At 36.7% G+C, this 23,573-nt stretch overlaps 1 protein-coding gene across 1 annotated transcript; it reads right to left on the bottom strand.

The window, feature by feature from the left end:
- Positions 1-5,665: 5,665 nt before the first annotated feature.
- LOC127415708 (hepatocyte nuclear factor 4-beta-like) lies at positions 5,666-22,963 on the bottom strand. The gene is made up of 10 exons (XM_051654545.1): positions 22,548-22,963; positions 19,562-19,745; positions 18,201-18,295; positions 17,931-18,034; positions 17,160-17,309; positions 16,947-17,034; positions 13,434-13,586; positions 10,879-11,142; positions 10,042-10,122; positions 5,666-7,673 (listed from the first exon to the last, which is right to left on the bottom strand). The coding sequence occupies exons 1-10, from the start codon at positions 22,660-22,662 to the stop codon at positions 7,591-7,593; spliced, it is 1,317 nt and encodes a 438-aa protein (XP_051510505.1). The 5' UTR covers positions 22,663-22,963; the 3' UTR covers positions 5,666-7,590.
- Between the last annotated feature and the right edge of the window lie 610 nt (positions 22,964-23,573).

The raw sequence follows: 23,573 nt of genomic DNA, 5'->3' as shown, positions 1-23,573 counted from the left end.
AAAATCTGACGGTATAGTTCCGGCCGGGTAGGGTCTCGATTACGGGTCGGGTTTGGTTTCATTTTAAGGCCCGTGCAGACCACTAACAGACAAACTAATTCGAGGAGCCATCCATGGACATTGTCAAAAGGGATGTGCCTGAAGAGGCTTTAAAACAACATTCACAGAAAGCTCTAAGAAAGCTGTGATAGTTGCCTGGAGTGTGTGAAATTTGGAGTTACATGATGTTGTGCCAGTATTGCCAGTTTAATCTCACAAAACTCTGCCTGGTTCCTGGCAGTGCAGGATAAAAAGAGAGGAATAATATTGCACCTTGGATCAACATAATTAGACAAAGGGCTGGTTATAATTTGTTGGGTGCACATTACAGGACAAAGGAATGCCATGACAAGGGTTTCATTAAGATAATAAACTGTTACCACCATGTTAAACACAAAAATATTTTATTTACATGTAAGTCTGGGTTATAGTAGATTCATTATTATACAGTAGAAAAGCTTGTGTTCTGTTCAGGCTTGTCTGCTGAAACACAACTGATTGGCTAATTGTTGGCTCAGCAGATTTTATTCTGCATTGTACTACATATTCTTATAAAGACTGCACAAAGACAACAGGATTTATTTAAACCTGAAGGCCTTAAATGGAAGCCTTGATGAATGTCCTGTGGCCTGTTTCCGTCACCAATTTAATTTGTAAACTCAACAAAGAAACCACTGCAGTCTCAGACAGTAATTAAAACTAATTTATTTACTCAGTTCAACCCATTTTTGGTTTGTTATTATAAAAAAGATGTTTAATGTAAATAGTAAGAGTTTTATTGTCTGCTAGTACATTTCAGCTAACACAAGATGGATTGTAATTACCTATTATGTTGTCTTATCCAACAACTGGCAAAAAAAAAAAAAAAAAAAAAAAAACTTTTGAAAAGTTTTGGGCTTTCTTTTAAACAACATTCACTGTTTTTGCTGTTAAATTTGGGTCATAACTGTGGGCATGCATGCTTCGTTGAAGCAGTCTGGTTTCCTGTTATAAATTCATAAATTAATTGCACAGTAGAGGCTGCTGTCAGTTATGGCTACCTGAAAGAGAAGGCACAGCTTACCCCACCTTCCTAAACAGAGAGAAAGTGCTTGTCTTTCTCACTCTCTGCAGAAGTGGTGTTTTGACTATGAAAAATTAGGAATAGCATTGGGGTTTGGAAATACTGCCCAGGGTCTAGAAAATGGTCTGAGATGCATTTATGTCTTTAACTTTTAATCACATGCCATTGTTATTTGGTAATTATTGCACCAATGATACATTAAATATATAGTTCAGCTGAAAAGGATTTACTCACCCTTATGTCGTTCAAAACCTTTTATGACTTTTTTCTTCTGTGGAACATAAAAGGTGAATATTTAGTTGAATGTCCTGGCCATGTTTTTACCACGGGAGTCTTACTTTAATGCTGCCTTCATATGCTTTTTGGAGCTTCAAAATTTTGGTACCCATTCACTTACACTGTGAGAACCAACAGAGCTTTTAGCAGAAGAAAGAAAGTCATACACATCTGGGATGGCATGAGGGTGAGTAAATGATGAATTTTCATTTTTGGGTAAACTATTCTTTTAAATCTTAAAAAGTCAAGGACATTTCTATATTGAAAATATTATTTATTTCTAGTTATGCTCTGCTCTAAAATATTTCATTGGCAAGAAATTGTTCTTCGTGAGTATGATCTCTATTAAATGATTTAAAAAAATCCTTATCCTGTAATTCGAACGACTGGAAAAGTCACGGAAATATCATGGAAATTAATTGGTTAACAAATGTGGGAACTCTGGTAGTCCATAGGACTTGAGTGATCTATATATTCCAAGTATTCTGAAGTCATATACGATAGTTGTGCATGAAGAACACACTTTTTAACTTCACACAGGTTCCAAAAAACGTGGCTTTCCTGCGCAAGAAATGATGCAAGTCAAAAATGACCATCTAGCGTATGTTTACACAGGAAAACAATTGGAAAAAACCCCCAGCACAGACGGATGTGAAAACGTGTTTGGTGTGAATGGCCCCTACTGTCCGATTTTTGACTCTCTTTCCCACAAATCACGAATTGGTCTGAAGAATTTTACTTTTTAGAACTACTCTAACACACATAGAGACTGTGATCAGTGCTTTATGTTGAATCAGTTGAAGCAGAACTTGGTTGTGTCACTGTGGGCATTGTGTCAGTGTATTTGATATATGGGTGATATCTCCAGAGCAGAGTTGTTTATGACATGGATCAGCAGAGTTTAATGAAACTCAGGCCAGGCTACGGCTCGACCATTCTGTCTTTGTCTGTGTGCTCTGGTCCTTGTCTTTCCCTGGCACCTGGTAATACCCACAATGGTGGCCAATTCCACCATGGTTTCTGTGGTTTTGTGGTGCTTGGCTTCAAGTGGCAGGTCTGCTCTTTGCTTTTTCCAAACTTGTGGCTTTCAACGTCTTCTGTCTTTCTTGGCTGGCCAACCAGCATCTCCTCCCAGCTATGATGACTATACTTTCATCACTGTGATGTCACATGCTGCATGTACTGCATTGATATTTTGGGCTTTGCATTGATATTTTGGGCTTAACCATGCAGTTTTCTATGATTAAAGAATTATTCACTTATATTGTAAGTGCCTTAGCAACATAGTCTCATGAGAATTCGTTACAATACTATGAGGTGGCGAATTCGTATAACTTAATTTGTCTGAAAACGTATGACTTATACGTCAACCAATCACATAAGCTTTACGAACATGTGTTCGGAACCCGGAAGTGTTGCTTTCTTCCATTTTACACATCAGGCCTTTAAACATTAATATCATGGTTATGTTTATGCTCTGGGTAGGGTAAGGTGTTACACTTTGTGGCTAAGTTTAGGAATGGGGTTTGGGTTAGGAGTTAAAGTTATGAAAACACAGTATTGGATTAACACTGAACAAACGCCACATTGAAAACTATACAATGGCACAAGGGAAGTGATGCTCATTGGTTGGTGTATAACTCATACTATTTCGTATGAATGCCACCTTGTACTATTGTGACGAATTCTCATGAGATAGGATTGGCACATAAAGGCAGCATAAAAATAATCCATATGACTCCAGTGTTTTAATCAATTTTTTCTGAAGCGATCCAATTGGTTTTGGGTGAGAAAAGACAAAAATGTAACTCCATTTTCACAATAAATCTTGACTTTAGTAGTCCCTTGATGATCATGATTTCAAGCCTGATTACACTTCCTAACGCCATCTAATGCTCTGTGCATCAGGAAGTGTAATCGAGCTTGAAATCAGGATTGTGCCAAGAGACTGCCATGGCAAGATGTACAGTGAAAAAGGAGTTATATTTTGGTATGTTCTCACCCAAAACTGATTAGATCGCTTCAGAAAGACATAGATTAAACCACTGGAGTCATATGGATTACTTTGGTGCTGCCTTTATGAGTTTTTTGGAGCTTCAAATTTCTGGCCACCATTCACTTGCATTGTATGGACCTACAGAGCTGAGATATTCTTCTAAAAATCTTTGTTTGTGTTCTTCAGAAGAAAGAAAGTAAAACATCTGGGGTGGAATGAGGGTGAGTATTTTTAGGTGAACTATTCAGTTAAGACAGTTTGTAATTTGTGTATGACAACCAGAACTCGTAAAAATCATGTTCGTCAACCACCCATCAACCACCACAAGTTCAACAGGCCTTAATAGCTGTTTGCTTGAAACATCTAAGCAATATATGGTAGCCACAAAAAGTATTGGTAAGCCACACTTACAAATGAGGATAATTGTATTTGTACAATAGCTAATCCTACTCTTACCAGTAATCAATTTATCCTTTATTTGACTCTTCATTGAAGTACTGACTAATGTCTCATTGTGTCATGACCATTAGTTGGCAAGTTTATATGGCTATTACCAGAATTTGAAAAATTGATATGATAAAAAGCTGTTCTGTCTGCTTCCTTAATTTCCCTGAAATTCTACAGCTGTGGATTTACCCAAATTTAAAGCTTTTTTCAAATGTCAGACTGAGTGTTGTACTTGCTTGTTTTGATTATTGAGGGAGTTTCCACCCCCATCCCCACTGGAACTGAAATCAGGTCATCATTCAACCAGAAACTCCCAGGTTATGCCAATAAGTTAACATCCAAAAATAAGAAGAAGCCTGGTTTTACAGGTATTATGGATGCTAGACTTTGGGTCAGTAAGGACGACAGGCATGCTGAAAGACCCAGTTTGTGCTAATGTGGCTGTGCGGTTTGTAGTTTATTCCCCGATTTTTTTTCTGAAGACAGCAAGGACAGGACTAAAGCAGCACAGAAAAGCTCAGAGATGTGCAGACTGAAAGTGGTGTGAAAGGCAGCCAGCTGGAAGTAAGTGGAGCTCCTGAAGTTCTTGGAGAATGTAGAACGACTTTTCAACACCAGCCAGCAGCCCTGTTTAGCCGTGGAGAAAGAAATATCTATTTACTTGAAAGAAAGCTGTGGTTCGTTCTTAGCAAATGCCAAATAGGCATTAACAATAAAAGTAGAAAACTTTTTATTTTTATTATTGTACCCAAAAAGAGTACTGGGGCATGTAGGATGATTAGGATTTTTGAAAAAGAGATTCATACAAATGATACTGAATGGCTTGGATTCAAAAGAGAAAAATGCAAATTAACATGTAACAAATTTGGTTTGGTTAAGATAAGGGTCTAAACCTTGTATTGCCAATGTGCTATTGCCACATACTAAACATTTGTACATCAGCTGTGAAGTATGACCATGTTCCAAGAGAAAATTGAGGAAGTCTTTTATTTTATAATTTCCCTAAAGCTGGCAAAGAGATCTTATGAAAGTGAGTTTCCTAGGAGCATTATTTAAACATAAGCATGCCAGTTGCTCAAATTTTAAATATACTGATGGAACCATTCCAACTCTTACAATTACTCGAATCTTTATTGAACTAGTGACTAATCTGATATTGTTTCATGACCATTAGCTGGCCTGTTTATATGGTTATTTCCAATAGGCCTAAATGGAATATATATACATACAGTATATACATACACTGATGAGCCGAGACATTATGACCACCTGCCTAATATGCTGTTGGTCCTCTGCGTGCCGCCAAAACAGCGCCGACCCGCCGAGGCAGGGAATCTGCAAGACCCCTGAAGGTGTCTTGTGGTATCTGGCACCAAGACATAAGCAGCAAATTCTTCAAGTCCTGTAAGTTGCGAGATGGAGCTGCCGTAGATCAGACTTGTTGGTCCAGCACATCCCATAGATGCTCAATCAGATTGAGATCTGGGGAATTTGGAGGTAAGGGCAACACCTTGAACTCTTCATCATGTTCCTCAAACCATTCCTGATCAATGTGTGCAATGTGGCAGTGTGAATTATCCTGCTGAAAGAGGTCACTGCCATCAGGGAATACCATTGCCATAAAGAGGTGTACCTGATCTGAAGCGATGTTTAGGTAGGTGGCACGTGTCAAATTGACATCCACATGAATAGCCAGAATCAGGGTGTCCCAGCAGAACATTGCCCAGAACATCACATTCCCTGTCATATTCCCACAGTGCATCCTGGTGCCATCACTTCCCCATAATGCATTTATTTCAACAAATTACTGCTTTATAATAGAACTGATACATCTTATTTTCTCTTTCTCTCCTGTTTTATTGAAAGGTGAAGATATAGATCATTTACATTCACATACATTCAAATATGGTGTGTCAAGACACGTTGCACTAAGTTTGATGCCAATGACAAAATACATGATTCACACCTGGAACCAATTGGCATCAAATGGCAACTATAGTACACTTTGATAACAAAACAAAACTCACCTGAGGATTATTAATGTAGTGCTGTGAGCTATATGGTATATAAATGACAGATATGTAGGAACACCATATGTATACTGTAAATACTCTATTGATAATTTTTTAAAATGAACAGAATAAAAAAGTATCATAGTTTGTGCTTCTTTCCAAATACTCAAAGCTTTTAAATAAATGTAAATACCAATCAATAATGCCCTAACACATCTGGATTATAAACACACAGGTAATTTGGGTTGGCTGATGAAATATAGGTTACTACAGTGCTTTTACTGTAGATTTTATTCATTTGCCTACCTACAAATTTGATTAAATATCTTCAATGTATGGACACAAAGTGTTATCTAGTAACAATACTGCAGCCTACTGTTATAATTTTGCTTCCTTTCTTTTCCCATGTTGCATTAAGGTTCTTAACTTTCAGTGCATGCAATTCCATTGTTTCATTGTGCTAGCTTTTTACTAGTTGGGGATTTGTCTCCACAGGTGAAGAAAAACATTTACTGAACTTGGCGCAATGGGAGCATTAGTCATCCATTAGTTACGATTAGTTTATGCGTTTCTGTACATTGGTTTCAATTACTGGTTTGAAAGGAGGGCAGATACTCTCACTCGTTGTGGCTGCTGTTGCCAGGGGGGAAAATATTTCTTTTTCCATTTCTTTACTGATGTATAGCTGCCCACTAAGCTCCTCTGTTCTGATGAGTCAGACTAATCCTCCTGACCAGAACCATCGCTCCTGTTAACGTTAATTTACACTTAACCTGCTAGGGGAAGGGGAAAGCACTAGAGAGGGAGGCTCATAAACAGCTATGTAAAACAGCAACTTCATATATAGCTATTTAGATGCTAATATTTGTAGCGACCAAATTAGGGTGATGGTAAAAGATATCTTCTCTGCACTTATCTAAAGTTTGTGTATAGGTTAGATTTTTATATGGGGCTAAACTCACTTCACTATTTATACTTGTAACTGTATATTCAGGCTGGACAAGGAAAACTAGTCATATCATAAGACAACATTACAAAAAACAGTCCTATCATAGGAAAGCTGCATTATCTGGATTTAGTAGGCATTTGGCGCCCTCTGGTGAATATTTGTGTAAACGTTTTAGCCTACATTATGCTAACTTGAGAGTTCACAGTCATAGCTGAAACCTGTTTGTCTGTAAATTATTTTTAAAAAATTGCATTAGACAAATTTCAGTTTCATAAGTGAAGTAAATGGTTTGATAAAAAATATATTGAACGAGATATTAGCTAATGTTAAAGTCTAACATTAGCAAAAATGCTATCTTTCTTCCCTCGATTGTTTACCATTTGTATGTACCATTCCCTCATGCGTATTACAGTCTGTATCTGATTGAACCATGAACCCTGAAAATTTGTTGGATTTGAATGTTTATGCGCACGCTCCCCTGCCACGTCATAATCCAATAAATTAGACAATCATTTACTAGTGATTTCATTAGAGAATTTTTATATACTACCTAACTTTTTATCTGATGTAAGTTTTTCACTCAGTCAAATTTTAAAACTATTAGTGGATCACACACCCTTTTTGATACATTATAAAAAGCACTTCTCAGATCAGGAACATGCAAAATACAGTGAAGTACAGGGCAGAAATATGTCAAGTTATTAGTGTCTGTATAACTGAAAACCTTTACACATGTGTATCTATGACTTCTTAGTTATTGTGGTTAAAGGCATGTGTGGACAGTTGACATGGCGAGGCTGTTGGCCATTTATCTTGGCATGTCTGCTGCTTGTCCATGTATGAATACCTCAGGCACAGCGTGTGTGTGTAGCAAGGGCTCTTCAGTCAGAGCTGCTCAGGTCCAAAGTTTAGAATGACAAAAGTGACATTAGTAATACAATTTACATCTAACAAAGGGAGTCTGTAAGTATCAGTATTCAAACATTTATTACATCAGAAACTAGTTTTATGTATATTGTAGACTTCCATTTAAAATATTTAAACTCCTCAAGTCTTAAAGGAATAGTTCACCCAAAAATTTAAATTAGGTTAGTGTGAATTCACCCTCATGTTGTTCTAAAGGTCAACTTTCAATCGTTCTCAATCGTTCTATTCAAAATTGCCGTCTGAAGACCTTTTGTGCCAGGTTTGATGTCAGTGATGCTAAACATCATTGGTTTGCATTGAATGTCATTAGATGCCAAACATCATTGCCAGGGTTGGGGAGTAACGGAATACATGTAACGGGATTACGTATTTAAAATACAAAATATAACTAACTGTATTCCACTACAGTTACAATTTAAATCATTGGTAATTAGATTACAGTTACAGTCAAAAAGTATTTTGATTACTGAAGAGATTACTTTGAATTTTATTGTTATTTGTTTCATTTCATATTTAGTCCTTTCAGTTGGAAAACATTTATACATATAAATGATGCGATCCAAAGTGCATCTGAACAGCGGTGAAACACTTTCTTATGATGTGTTACATTCATACGAGCAGACAGAGAAGTAAGTTTGAAGTAAGTTTGGAGCAGAAGAAATAGAAATAAACCTTGTGTAAATTGTCAGCTTTAAGCTAAGTTAAAATGCTATTTCTAGCCATTTTACATGCACGTTACCAGGCACAATCATATTTTTTTATCAAGAAAATTCACGTTGGATCATAATTTCTTTTTTTCTAGTAAGACCTTTGATATTAGGGCAAAAATCATATTCTTGATAATAATTTTTGTATTGTTTTCCTGTAAAAATATCTAAAAATCCTTAAAACAAGATCAATTTGATTTATCTTGTTTTAGAAACAACACTGCATAAGATATTTAGGTTTTTCAGGTAATGTATTTTTAACATGTGTATTTTGTCTTACTGGACTGGCAGAGTTTTTATAGTCAAAACAAGTGAAAAAAATCTACCAATGCTGAAGAAGTAATCCAAAGTATTTAGAATATGTTACTGACCTTGAGTAATCTAACTGAATACATTACAAATTACATTTTACAGCATGTATTCTGTAATCTGTAGTGGATTACATTTCAAAATTAACCCTCCCAACCCTGGTCATTGCATATCTCATAACCGATGACAACACGTCAATATTGAATATGCAGAAGAGCAAATAAAATCTTGGCAGGATTATCTGTTTGTCGACCAATGGAGGATGGGGTAGTGTTCATGTAACATGACTGAAAACAGTAATTATTTTTGCAATTCCGTTTGGTGACAATAGTGGTGCAGAAATGATACAATTCACATAAGAAGACTTGGAATAAAGATTCAAGTCATATGGACTACTTCTGTGGTACTTTACGGTACTTTTTGGTCACTATATGATTTTATTTTATGGAAATGAACAATGTGAACAATCTGCAAAATATCTCCTTTACTGTTCTATAGAATAAAGAAAGTCATACAGGTTTGAAACAACATCAGGGTGAGTAAATGATAACAGAATTTTAATGTTTGGCTGAGCTCTCCTTTAAAACTGTATAGGATTGACTAGGGCTGGGCAAAATGACAATATATACTGTGGCGACGATATAAAGTGTCAATCGTTGGAGATTTTGCTATATCATGTATATCGCAATACGTAAATATCCACGTGCACGGCATGCACTTATCTATCAGTGGGCCTAATATTTGCCTACAGATATTCATATTTTCTCTATAGAGATGACCTAAATAATTAAGAGCCTAATGAAGTGTTTATTTTTGTTGGATATTTTTTTAAACTTCAGTATTATTTTCTTTGGTGCATTGCTTTGAGAAGATGTTGAGTTTCTTAAGAAATGTTTATAATAATAATATTGGTCAACAACATATCAGAATATTTTGGTACTCATTTACTTGCATTGTATAGACCAATGTGAAATTCAGCATTAAGGTAGTGTTGATTTTAAACCGAGTTGAGTGTGTGTATGTTTTTTACTTTGACTATGTTTGTCAAGTTCCAAATAAAGAGAAAATTATATAAGAGGAAGTAGTTTTCATTTATAAAAGTATTTAATTCACTGACTTGATTATCCAAAAATAGCCATTACAACATGGTTATTTAATATAAACACATTTGTATTAATTTTCCAGAAAAAATATTATATTGTGATATATATCGTTATCGTGAAAGAAAATTATTCATATCGTGATATAAAATTTTGGTCACATTGCCCACACCTAGGATTGACAGTTTACTAGCTACCTGAGCTCCATATACTCACAAGAGGGTACAGGGAGGATCACTGATGTGAAGTTAGGCAGTGGGATATGCTCTGTCAGTATTTCTCTGGAGAGGACCGGCTCTGAAGATGTATAGAGTATACGTGCTCAGGATTTGACTCAGCAGAGAGGCAGAAAAGAGAAGAGCACACTCGCTGTTTTATACCATTATTGCTTTTTCAACCTGTTCATACTGTAACTGCAGGTAAGTCAGAGAGAGCTTCAACTTCCTTAGAGGACTGATGTTGAGTCTTATCTTAAACTTGCAAGCTTCGACTGAGACAGATGGACTCTGGACTGAGACCCTCTATAATCTTAATCAGCTCATAGTTCACTGAAGTTTATGCTGGAAAAAGTCTAACTCTCCATGATAGTCAGGACCAGCACTGCTTGCCTAATCCCAAGACTTTATATACTGACCCTAAATCAGCAGTGTGGCAACTCAAAGGTAAATCTGACCACTAAGAGGTTGCTATTTCATAGTTTAGGAGACTTAATAAAGTTTCATTGAAGTGTCAACTTTGTCTCAGATGTTTACCCTAAAATTCCTTAAGAGAAGTACAATTTTTGTCTTGATCTTCCTAGATAACATTATACAAGCTATGCTATCCACATTCATTTTATAGCTCTAAATGCTTACCGTATGTCAACTTCATATTGAAATCTATTACTTTTGGTAGCAGACTTTAGTATCTTTTCAGAAGAAAATACTGAGTAGCAAGAGACTTAATCAAATGTCTCAATTTGCTCTTTATTTAATCTCTTCGCTGTCAGTTGAGATATTTAAGATCTCATTTGTTATTCTTCCTTTCTAGGGGAACAACAAGTTAATTTGATACCTGAAGCCTGCAGTGATTCAGATCCTCTGGCTGCCTCCTCTCCCAGTAGCATCTCCATCAACAGGCTGTCCATGTTGGCCTTGCCCAGGAGATGCATTAGCTGCAGCTGCTCCACCATCTGCCAGGCTACACTCTGAAGTGTGGTCAGCAGCAACAGCAGCTCCCCAAATCGCCCTCGCTGCTCGCTAGTGGCCTCATCCAACAACACCTGGGACTGGAATCGCAACCGGCGCACTGCCTGGGCACACTGTAGTCCAGGGCAGTCTGAAACAGACAGGGTTCAGTGACATATTACAATTAAACAGTGCTGGGTAGATTACTTCTGAATTGTAATGTGGTACTGATTACAAATTACATTACAAAAATGGTAGTCAGTTATGTAATCTCTTGGATTACATTTTAAAGCATTAAAGAAAACTGAATTGATATGATTTTTGTGTGTGTGTTTTACTCGTTATTTGTCTGTTTCTGAGTTAAATTAAGATATGGCTCTTAAAATTTACTTACTCCAGCAATTTTGGCATTACAAACGCCATCGATGTGTAGTAACAGATCAGACCAGTTATGTATGTGAATCAATGTAACAAAAGTTGTCACAAAAGCAAAAGTGCATTAATATATATATATATATATATATATATATATATATATATATATATATATATATATATATATATATATATTAGAATTAGAGGGATCAACACATTCTGAACAATTTACTGCCTTTGTCTGATTAACATATAATGTTATCCATAAAAAGATTTTAAAAAAGTAACTGTAATCTGGTTATGAGTATTTTAAAATGTAATTAAATCTAATTACAAGTAATTCATATTTGTAATCTGATTACATAATCCTGATTACATGTAATCCATTGCTACCCAGCACTACAATTAAAAAATAATTGGTGAAGGTGCTCTCTGAGATCACATTCACCATTTTGTGGATGGATGATTCATATCCAGTGTTGGGTAGATTACTTCTGAAATGTAATCTGGAACTAATTACAAATTACATGACTAAAATTGTAATCAGTAACGTGATCTATAATATATTACACTTTTTTAGGTAATGTAATGTTAGAACGTTTGGATTATTTATTACATTTCTTATTACACTTCTATTACAATTATTATGTTTTATTAGTTTGGAGAGGCTTTTGGACACATGGAGAAATTGTTGGACATTATAATAAATTATTTTTATAATGCTATAACTTTTGATTGCTTTGTTGTATCAACAAAAAAAAAAATTCTCTGATACAGTTGACATGATTGTGAACAAAACAAAAGCAGTTGTTCAGAGCTACCTTATTTAAAATCAAAGATATACAATGTCAAATAAGAAAAATAAGAAAAAAAGTAAATTTTTACAAAACAAAATTTTTTCCAGCAGTTTCTAAGGCTGAAAGTCTCAGAATGTATCATAATCTAATATCATTAAAACATTTGAAAAGTTTTCTTTACAATGATACCAAACACTTGACCCTCCTTGTTTTTCTTTTCTTTAATTTTTTCTCTAGGTCGATTTATAAGCCTTTAATTTTGGGTATGCCACTGAAACAGGAATCTTTAAAAATACCTTCAGAGCTTATAGGGTAAATTAAACATTTGTAAACATGAAATAAACAATTTGTTATTTGTCAATCTAATTATGTAATCCAGCTAACATGTAGACCATTACTACCCAACACTGTTCAAATCTCTGTATGCCCTGTTGAAAAGACCAGCATTGCTGGTCAACATCTTATGTTGTGTTTAGGTTGCTGGTCCCCAAGCATGGGGTGTGTTGGTGTCTGCACCAGCCTTTAACCAGCTTGATAAGAAAGACCATGCTAGGTTTTGCTGAAAAATGGCTATGCTGGTCCACCAGCTAGACTAGCACCAAACCGGCACTAACCATCATAAACCAGCTTAGACCATCGTGGGAATTGCATGCTGGTTAAGCTGGTCTTTTTAGCAGGGTGTACAAGTGTGTCTTTTGGCACTTTTCCAACATTGGGACGAATGATTCTGAGCATGGTGAGTAACGGTTCCAATAGCATTTCCATTTGAACACGGTTCGGTACTGTGAGATTACTTCCCCCTCGAGTCCATTCTAATCCTGATTTCGCAGCACCACATTCGAAAAAGAAACCAAAACCGTGTCCCCGAGCCTAGATCGGTATAAAACGGCATGGTTCACCAATGGTAACTTTTGGGGGAAAAGCACCTTTTGTATATGATGTGCTTGATTGTCTGTGAGTGAGTATTTGTCTAAGCAACAATCTCAGACTAACTATTACACTCTTTTGACAGATGGCTGCTCTTGCTGACCAACCTGGCTCTAGTTTTATAATCAGACCTTTAGGCCAACAGGTAATACAATTCAGAACTCTCCAATTCAAGTCAGCAATGTATCAGATATTAATAGATCCACATAGAACATCCCAAAAACAAAGACGTACAAAAAAGTTGTGCCAGGAACAAGAACAAAAGCTCCTGGCACAGACACTGTGTTTGAAAGCGAACCACCGAGACCTGGGTCTTGGCCCTCAGTGATGATCCCTGACTAACCTGGGGCGAAGAAGACAATGGTTTTGAGACAGACAAATTCTGTGTCTGTGATGTTGAGCTCTTTCAGAGGTCTCACCAGCTCCTCCAAGATACGAGCTGCTACCTTGGACATCCCCTGCTCGGTTCCTCTCACAGGAATGATGAAGTCATTCCCTGTGAAAAGACATTATAAAGACTGACATGGCTTAAATTATTGGGGAGACCAGGGCAAGTTGACACACGGGTAAGTTGTCACAAGGGCTGTATCTCATTAATGATAACAACTGGAGTCAAAAGTCCAATTGCACAAATGTGTGTTTTCTCTAGCAGAGGTTTTGCATGGTGGTTTCAAACACCTAGTTGAAAACGCTCTTAAATTATAATAATCCCTCACCTGTAAATTTTAAAATATAATCATATTTTTGTAATAGCTCTTGGTTAAACAATAGAAAATAAGTAAACCGCACTGGCATATAAGCAGGCAAGTGTAAACTATATTATATAAGCTTTTTAATAGGCTGTTTAAAGGGATAGTTTACCCCAAAATGACAATTCTCTCATCATTTACTCACCCTCATGCCATCCCTGACGTGTATGACTTTCTTTCTTCTGTTGAACACAAACAAGGATTTTTAGAAGAATATCTCAGCTCTGTACGTCCATAGAATGCAAGTGAATGGTAACCAGACCTTTGAAGCTCCAAAAATCACTTAAAGGCCACATAAAGTAATCCATGCCACTCCAGTGGTTAAATCCATATCTTCAGAAGCAATGTGATAAGCGTGGGTGAGAAACAGATCAATACTTAAGCCCTTTACTATAAATCTCCACTTTCACTTTCAAATTCATTCACTTTGAAAGTGAAAGTGCAGATTTATAGTAAAATAAAGGATTTAAATACGGATCTGTTTTTCACCCACACCTATCATATCGCTTCAGAAGACATGGATTTAACCACTGGAGTGGCATGGATTACTTTTATGCTGCCTTTATTTCCATTTTGGAGCTCCAAAGTTCTGGCCACCATTAACTTGCATTATATGGACCTACAGAGTAGAGATATTCTTATAAAAATCTTCATTTGTGTTCTGCAGAATAAAGAAAGTCATACACATCTGGGATGGCATGAGGGTGAGTAAATGATAACAGAATTTTCATTTTGGGGTGAACTATCCCTTTAATGCAGGCGAATATTTCAAGAGAGGTGTAGGTTTTTTTTGGTGATGGTGGAATGTATTTCTCCCAATGTGCACATAAAACTTATTCCACTGGTTTAATGACAAGTTCCACTGTGACAAATTACCCCATATAGTGGGACAGCATGCCCCACTATTGGGGCAAGTTGTCACAAAAGGTCAATGTGTGTTCAGTGAACTGTAATTCTTTTTCAAGCAAATTTCGGTGGAAATGTTTTTTTTTTGCAGCTAAGGCTTTAGGGTATGTGACTATGCAGAAACTGACTTCTGGAAGAAAAAAATGCCCTGAGAAATATTCACTGGAGTAAAGAGTGAGACAACTAGCCCCGGTCTCCCCTAAATATATTTTTTACATTTTGAATAGACCATCAATTCTTGAAATTTGTGAAGTGATGACATTTTTAGGGTAATGCAACCTCTGGTGTTACACTGAGGAGGAGGGCTTCCACAGCTCTTGGTTCCTCCTAGGTTTTTTACTCATCTATCTAACATCTGATAGACTTTTTTCTTGTCACTTTGTTTGTTTGTAACTCATAATTTTTCTTTTTTTCTTTTTTTTTTCTGTAAAGCTGCTTTGGAATAATAATTGTAAAAAGAGCTATATACTGTATATTGAACATTGAGGTAATCACATATTTACAGTGCTGTGGAAAAGTATTTGCCCCATCCTGATTTCTTCTGTATTTGTGCATATCTCATAATAAATTGTTTAAAAAAATTCAAACAAAATATATCTGCCATAAAACAAAGGCAATCTGAGTAAACACAAAATACAGTTTTTAAATGATAATGTTATTTATTGAAGCAAAAAAGTTTTCCAATACCAACTGGGCTTGAGTGAAAAAGTATTTGCCCCTTAGTTACTAAATCCCCAAATCTATGAAACTGCATTCATAATGGGGTTCAGCTGGACTAGACACACCCAAGCCTGATTACTGCCAGCCCCGTTAAATCAAATCAGCACCTAAACAGAACTTTTTCAGCAGCATGAAGCTGGCTAAAAGGTCTCACCCAGTAGAATACTATGCCAAGGTCGAAAGAAATTCCAGAAATTATGAGGAAAAAGGTGAAAATTTAAATACATCAGTCTGAGAAGGGTTACAAAACTATTTCAAAGGTTCTGGGACTCCAAAGAACCACAGTGATAGCCATTATCTCCAAATGGAGAAAACTTACAATAGTGAACCTTCCCAGAAGTGGCCGACCTTCCAAAATTCCTCCAAGAGCACAGAGACGACTCATCCAGGAAGTCACAAAAAAGCCAAGGACAACATCCAAGGAACTGCAGGCCTCTCTCGCATCAATAAATGTCACTGTTTATGACTCCACTATCAGAAAGACACTGGCCAAATATGGCATCCATGGAAGAGTGGTGAAGCAAAAGCCCCTGCAAACCCAGAAGAACATTAAGGCTCATCTGAATTTTGCCAAAACACACCTTGATGATCCTCAAACCTTTTGGGAGAATGTTCTGTGGACTGATGAGTCGAAAGTGTAACTGTTTGGAAGACAGCGGTCCCGTTACATCTGCCATAAATAAAACACAGAATTCCTCAAAAAGAACATCATATCTACAGTCAAGCATGGTGGTGGTAGTGTGATGGTGTGGGGATGCTTTGCTGCTTCAGGAACAGGGCGGCTTGCAATAATTGAGGGAAACATGAATTCTGCTCTCTACCAGAAAATCCTAAAGGAGAACGGCTGGTTATCAGTCAATGAGTTGAAGCTCAAGCGCAACTCGATTATGCAGCAAGAAAATGATTCAAAGCATAGGAGTAAGTCCACCTCTGAATGGCTCAAAAAAAGCAAAATTAGTTTTGGAGTGGCCTAGTCAAATCCTGACTTGAACCCGATTGAGATGCTGTGGCAGGACCTTAAACGGGAAGTTCAGGATTGAAAACCCTCCAATGTGGCTGAACTAAAGCAGTTCTGCAAAGAAGAGTGGGCCAAAATTCCACCACAGCGTTGTGAAAGACTGATCTCCAGTTATTGGAAGCATTTGGTTGCAGTTGTTGCTGCTAAAGGTGGCACAATCAGCTATTAAGTTTAAGGGGGCAGTTCGTTTTTCACATGGGTGATATACTGTAGGATAACTTTATATATATATATATATATATATATATATATATATATATATATATATATATATATATATATATATATATATTGAAAACTGTATTTTGTGTTTACTCAGGTTGCCTTTGTTTTATGCTATATATCATTTAAAGATCTAAAACAATTTTGAATTAAAAATACACAAAAACTGAAGAAATCAGAAAAGGGGCAAATACTTTTCCACAGCACTGTACAAGTGAACCCAATTCAGCCACTCCCTTACCCAACAGGATGACATCATTGTAGGGCAATGATCGACGTGCCACCCCTAAGATGAGGTGCTCTGCAGAGTGAGCTCTCAACAGCACGACCTGCACATAGAGACAAACACGTAGATACAAACACAAACCACATACAAACAACATTTTGCTCATAGCTCCTGCCATAGACAACTAAAAGCACATGATTGAATGAATACAACTAGGTATAGGCATACCCTGTCATCCACGGAAAGCTCACAGAATTCAGGGATGCACTTTGCCCATTCCACTAAGAGAAGGAGCTGCTGTTTCATGGACTCACACACATCACCCACACTGGCTATCTTCTTGGTGTTGATGTCCCTCATGGGATTCAGGGAGAGGTGCTGTAGAAAGCAGCATGACTGAGCTTTTATACTGGATAAGAGTCAGTACAGTAGGACAAATCTATAACTGAAGCTAGACCATAACTAAAAGACTAGTGTGTCTGAGTTGGAAAAAAACTTGCAATGACTTATTGCTGTGTATTGTTTTTTGGCTCATACTGTATGTCAATCATCCAGTTTAATATTGTGCATTCTATTGACATGCATTGTGAATGTATAGGTGTTACTACACTAAAGCCCTCAGAACTAGCACAAATTCCTTGCTAATCTTAATTAAATAGGCTGTAATCACAATGAGCCAATTATATCATTTGCCAAGGTAATTTTTTTTTTTGTGCATTTATGTGCATTTTGGAGCTTCAAAATTTTGATATGCATTTACTTGCATTGTATGGACCCACAGAGCTGAAATATTCTTCTTAAAATCTTAATTTGTGTTCAGCAGAAGGAAGTCATACATGGGATGGGATGAGGGTGAGTAAATGATGAGAGAATTTTAATTTTTGGGTGAACTATCCCTTTAAATCTTTACTAGGACATCTAAACAGTTTATCAGTATGATGTGTGAGAAAAAATATTGTATTCATGATGTTTTCAAAATGACTTCAGCAGAAAGCTTGCCTGATGAGTATTGGTCTCTGCCTGCACCAACACATCGATGGTGAGCGTTTCCACCCCTTGGCCCTCTCTATGACAGCTGATACGGTCACGCTCATTTTGAACAGCTAAGAGACACAAGGAGAGATCAGTATTCATATGTAATGGGAAAATGCCAATAACTCAATTCGTTTATATGCAAGCCGATTCCAGATCTGGTAGAAGCTTCTGTAAAGAAACTCTTCAAATTCATTGTCAGAAACTAAAATGAAATCAACATTTCTAATATTTTACCCTCTTTTCTCATGCCAGCTCTCAAGCACTTTTGAAGTCTGCAGTAGCGACATTGGTTCCTTTTGTCTTTGTCCATCACACACTGTCTACTGAACCTACACACACATGCACACACACATACAAAAAGTAAAAAATACATATAATTCTCACATTTGCAGAGACAGAGGAGAAATCCAATGAAACACTTCATGTCACACTCATACAGGTTCTGATTAAGGTGGTCACAGATCACAGATTTTTTATAGGACACAGACATCTGTGACCATGTATAGATGGGGTCATATCAAGACTGTGTGTAGCTGCCAGCTCCTGTGAAACTGTGAAATAACATTTCCGTTGTATAAACTGTGCTGTGAAATTAACTTGTGATGTTCTGTCTCAACTAGTCGGCTGTTACAGTTGTCTGCTTGTTCACAACCAATGTCTCTGAGATCCTACACTGGCTTTCAATATGCTCTTATTGATAAATATTAGACATGTAATAGTAACCGAGAACTTAAAAAGATAGTTCACCCAAAAATGAAAATTCTCTTATAATTTACTCACCCTTATGCCATCCCAGATGTGTATGACTTTCTTTCTTCTGCAGAACACAAATGAAGGTTTGTAGAAGAATATCTCAGCTCTGTACGTCCATACAATGCAAGTGCAAATGGTGCCCAGACCTGTCAAGCTACAAAAATCACATAAAGGCAGCATTAAAATAATCCATATGACTCCAGTGGTTTAATCCATGTCTTCTGAAGCGATCCAGTCACTTTGGGTGAGAAACAGTTCAATATTTAAATACTTTTTTACTATAAATCTCCACTTTCACTTTTAGAATATGAAAGTGAAAATTGAGATTTATAGTGAAAAAGGATTAAAAAAAAAAATCTGTTTCTCATCCACACATATTATATCACTTCTGAAGATATGTATTAAACCAATGGAGTCATATGGATTACTTTAATGCTGCCTTTATGTGATTTTTGGAGCTTGAAAGGTTCGGTCACCATTCACTTGCATTTTAAACAGCTGAGATATTCTTCTACAAATCTTCATTTGTGTTCTGCAGAAGAAAGAAAGTCATACAGGGATGGCATAAGGGTGTGCAAATGATGAGAGAATATCCATTTTTGGGTGAACTATCCTTTTAATGAGCCAGAGAAGTTATCCGTCAGAAGACCTAAAAGACCCTTTAATATTATTTAAAGTATATGCAGACTTATGCCGACTAACGCAACTCATTCCACTGCTTTAACTGCAAATAATCAAGGCAACACCGGCATGTTTGATGTAGTTGTGTCTGGATACAAAAATTATTTGTAAGTGTACTGTGCACATTTGGTGGACAGTTATCAGTCTGATTGTGTTCTCACCTGCATGTGTAAGTATGGTTCTTGCGTACACTCCTTCGAAAGAATCCCTTACAGCCATCACAGCTCGCTGCACCGTAATGTTTCCCTGTAGCCCTGTCTGCGCAGATGGCACAGAGGTTCACGGTGCTCTGCTGCAGCAAAGGCAATGGTTCGGAAGCAGGCACAGGGTGAGGTATTAGTGGTTCTTAGATGGAAAAGAGTGGACAAAACATATTTTGAAGTCAAGCATCTGTTTGACAACAGACTGTTATAAAAGGTACGCATAAACATGAAACTAAACTCTTATATTTATGTCTCATATATTATGTATTTAAATCTATAAATCATAAATATTTAAACTAATAAGTATATTATAAATTATTTTCAATACATTTAAAGAGAAATCAGTGAAATCAAAATCAAGGTTTTGTAGCTTTTACTTCATGTCTGTTAGCTTTGAAGCCATATGCTAGTGTACACCTAGACCTAAACATTAACAAAATGTATTTTTGGTAGATATACATATTTAAAATTCACCGTCTCCTCCAGCAAAATGGACAAAAATATTGATGACACACACTGCACTCAGTCATTTTGTTCAGTCAAATGCTCTGAAAGGGATAGTTCACCAAAAAAATGACAATTCTTTTATCATTTACTCCCCCTCATGCCATCCCAGATGTGTATGATTTTCTTTCTTCTGCAGAACACAAATGAAGATTTTTTGAAACATATTTGAGCTCTGTAGGTCCTCACAATGCAAGTGAATGGGTACCAAAATGTTGAAGCTTCAAAAGGACATAAAGCCAGCACAAAAGTAATCCAGCCGTTAAATCCATATAATCAGAAGTGATATTATAGGTGTGAGAAACAGATCCATATTTAAGCCATTTTGTTTACGATAAATCTCCACTTTCACTTTCACTTGCACATTCTTCTTGTTTTGCTTTTGGCGATTCACATTCTTCATGCATATCGCCACATATTGGGCTGGGAGGATACTTTATAGTAAAAAAAGGACTGAAATATTGATGTTTCTCACCCACACCTATATCACTTCTGAAGATATGGATTTAACCACTGGAGTCTTATGGATTACTTTTATACTGCCTTTATGTGCATTTTGGAGCTTAAAAATGTTAGTACCCATTCACTTGTATTGTGAGGACCTACAGAGCTGAGAGATTCTTCTGAAAATCTTTGTGTTCAGCAGAAGAAAGTAAGTCAGCTGAGTTCGGAATAACATAATACTATACTACTCTTCCTGTTTCTGCCATAGACAGATATGGCAGATATAGTATGAGAAGTATGTATGGCATACACATCTGGGATCGCATGAGGGTGAGTAAATGATGAGAGAATTTTCATTTTGGGTAAACTATTACTTTAAGACTAGCAAGAGAATTTACAGTTTTAATTAGAACCCCATCCACACACACTTTTTGGGAAATAATAATAATAATTTTTTTTTTTAAGAGTTGCACTGAGAAAAGTGAGAAACAAATGCAGCCATCCACGTAAAAAGATAATTTTAAGACAAAGGAAAAGCCTGTAGCATAGTGTAGTTTCGACCGCGCGACACAGGGAGTGTCAATCCTAGCGCCTTTTTATCGTTTGTCTTTCAGCAAATCAGATAGATTTATTTGGCCTATTGAATATTAATTAGATGACGTCACAACATGTAATTAATATTCATGAGCCTAGCTTATATATCTTACAATTGCATCTCCCTCTCCTTTTCTGATACTTCGTACACCCCTGTAACAGTTAGTATAGTTATAGTGTGTTTGTGTTACAGTTACAAGACTAGAAGTTCCTCTTATGTGCTCTCTGTAACACTCAAAGTTGTCCACAATATCTGTGAAGTGGAAAGTTGAATACAGTACAGCTGTGACACAGTTTAAACATGACCACAGTAATAACTTATTATAAGTAATTATAGCCGAGAGAGTTTAATGAACACAGCAGCTTTCATTCCAGAGTAAATGAACGATGTAAACACGACCATTAATTAATCAGAAATGTTTATCTATATAGGCCTAGCGTATTGATTAATCTCTAGAGCCATGTATTTTTCTTGACATTAAAGATGGCGATTCCACAACAACGGAGGAAATGTATCCAATCACCAACTGCGCTTTTGTCACCCATGCGTCCACGTGTTACTTTGAGAAAGAAGAAACTTCATTTAATTAAACAGGCCAGTGAAGAGGCTCATTCTACCTCCATTTCCAAGGCAATTTTGCAGTGTTAGCTAAATTTTAATTCAATTTCATCATGTGCTGCACTAGGGAATTTGATTGCCACCGGTTTGAATCCTGCCAGTGACCGTCAGGTCCATTCTTGACTTAGTTAGGCAATCCAGGAATTAAACCTATGCATGCAAATAATACACTCAGTGCTTTAAACCTTCTCAGAGAGGTAATATACTCTAACATACAGAGTGCCTCTAGGTTCAAAATGCAGTAATATTATATTAAGAGTCTACATTGCTTTTGCCACCCACGCATGTATGCGCTGATCATCTGATTCAGCAGAGCTTCTAATGATTATAGAAAATTAGATTATAATGGAAAGTAGGAACAGGTTGAAGTGGTTTGAGCATTGGCTTTGAAATTACTCTTATGGCTAGATAGTAATATAAGTAGCAGCATCTCATGCCATAGGAACTCATGACATTGTAAAGTTGCTATTGTGCCCTGCTCTGTGAGTGACAGGACTGAACACAGAAGTATGCAATTGTGGTAAAACACATTCCCTTCTTGGCTTGCATCTCAGTTCTTCATGTTCAATAGCAGCAGACACACATACAGACTGCTGACAGACCTGTTAACATTTATCTGTGTGTTTATGATTTAAGCCAACTTTGCATTTAGTGTGTATTCATCTCATATGGAATATCAATACATTTTGGTGCTTGTCTTAATCCCTTAGATAGAGGAGAGATTCTTCAGCTTAATGTTGTGTTAGCTGTGTAATGTGTTAGTAGATCAGAGGTCACACATACCTGTTTGTACAGGGAGCATGCATAGACTGGCAAATTCAAGCACAGTGAATGTAGGGTCCAGTGCGACTACATATTCGGCTACACTCAGGTCCAGTGAAGTCCCGGAGATCTTCATGGTCTGGTGATGTCTTCCCAGGCAAGGGTTTGGATTTGGCCTAATGCTCTTTTGTATACGAGAAACACCACCACATGTGTTTCACTTAGTGACCATTTCAGTCCAACCGAGCTGGTAAACAATTCACCTCTTGGCTCTGTTACTCTTCCTTTCCCTTAAAATGGACTTCAAATGTTGGAATTATACCTCCAATGACGTAGAGGTCTTTTTCTAGAGATCCTCTGTTCCATGCATTACAAATTGCCCACACCCAGGGACTGAAGCAGAGCTCCTGAATTTGCTAAATTATATATACTTAATGTTCAAGACTCATCTGATCTAGAGTGAGAGAGCGGCTGAGATTTTGCCAAACATCTGTGTGTTTGCTATCCTCTTATCAGTGTAGACGGGATCATAAAGGGGTGGCCTCTAAGCAGGTAAACGTGACTCACTCTTCAGGTGGCAAATAACGTCAAGCTCATGTTTATTGTACAAATAACAGGGCATGTTTCAGTTTGTCTTTTGCTTTACATGTAACCTTTATTTAACTTTATTTTGTTTCCACTTTTAGAGATGCATCACCAAATGGAATTGCAAAAAAATAAAAATAAATAAATAATAATATTTTGGTTGATGCAATATTACTATGTTACTATGTCAGACTGCCTTGGGTTCCCACGATGGTGGAAAATGTGGAAATTCCAGGGAGTTTAAAAAAAGATGTTTAGGCCTGGAAAAGTTCTGAAAATTTCTATGGTACTTGCTAAAGTACTATAGTGAATTATCACTCCCTGCGTTGAGGGGCTTAATGGAGACATTTGCTCACTAATAGGTAAAATCTTTAATTATATTAATTCAAAAAGATTTGTACCTGACATACAAATGGAAATATGCCTCAGAAACTTCTATACATGATAAAAATAAAAATAAAT

Source organism: Myxocyprinus asiaticus, chromosome 2, assembly GCF_019703515.2.
Source record: "Myxocyprinus asiaticus isolate MX2 ecotype Aquarium Trade chromosome 2, UBuf_Myxa_2, whole genome shotgun sequence".
NCBI classification, from domain to species: domain Eukaryota; kingdom Metazoa; phylum Chordata; class Actinopteri; order Cypriniformes; family Catostomidae; genus Myxocyprinus; species Myxocyprinus asiaticus.
Note: the sequence above shows the minus strand (reverse complement) of the source record. Positions and strands in the feature narration are given on the sequence as shown.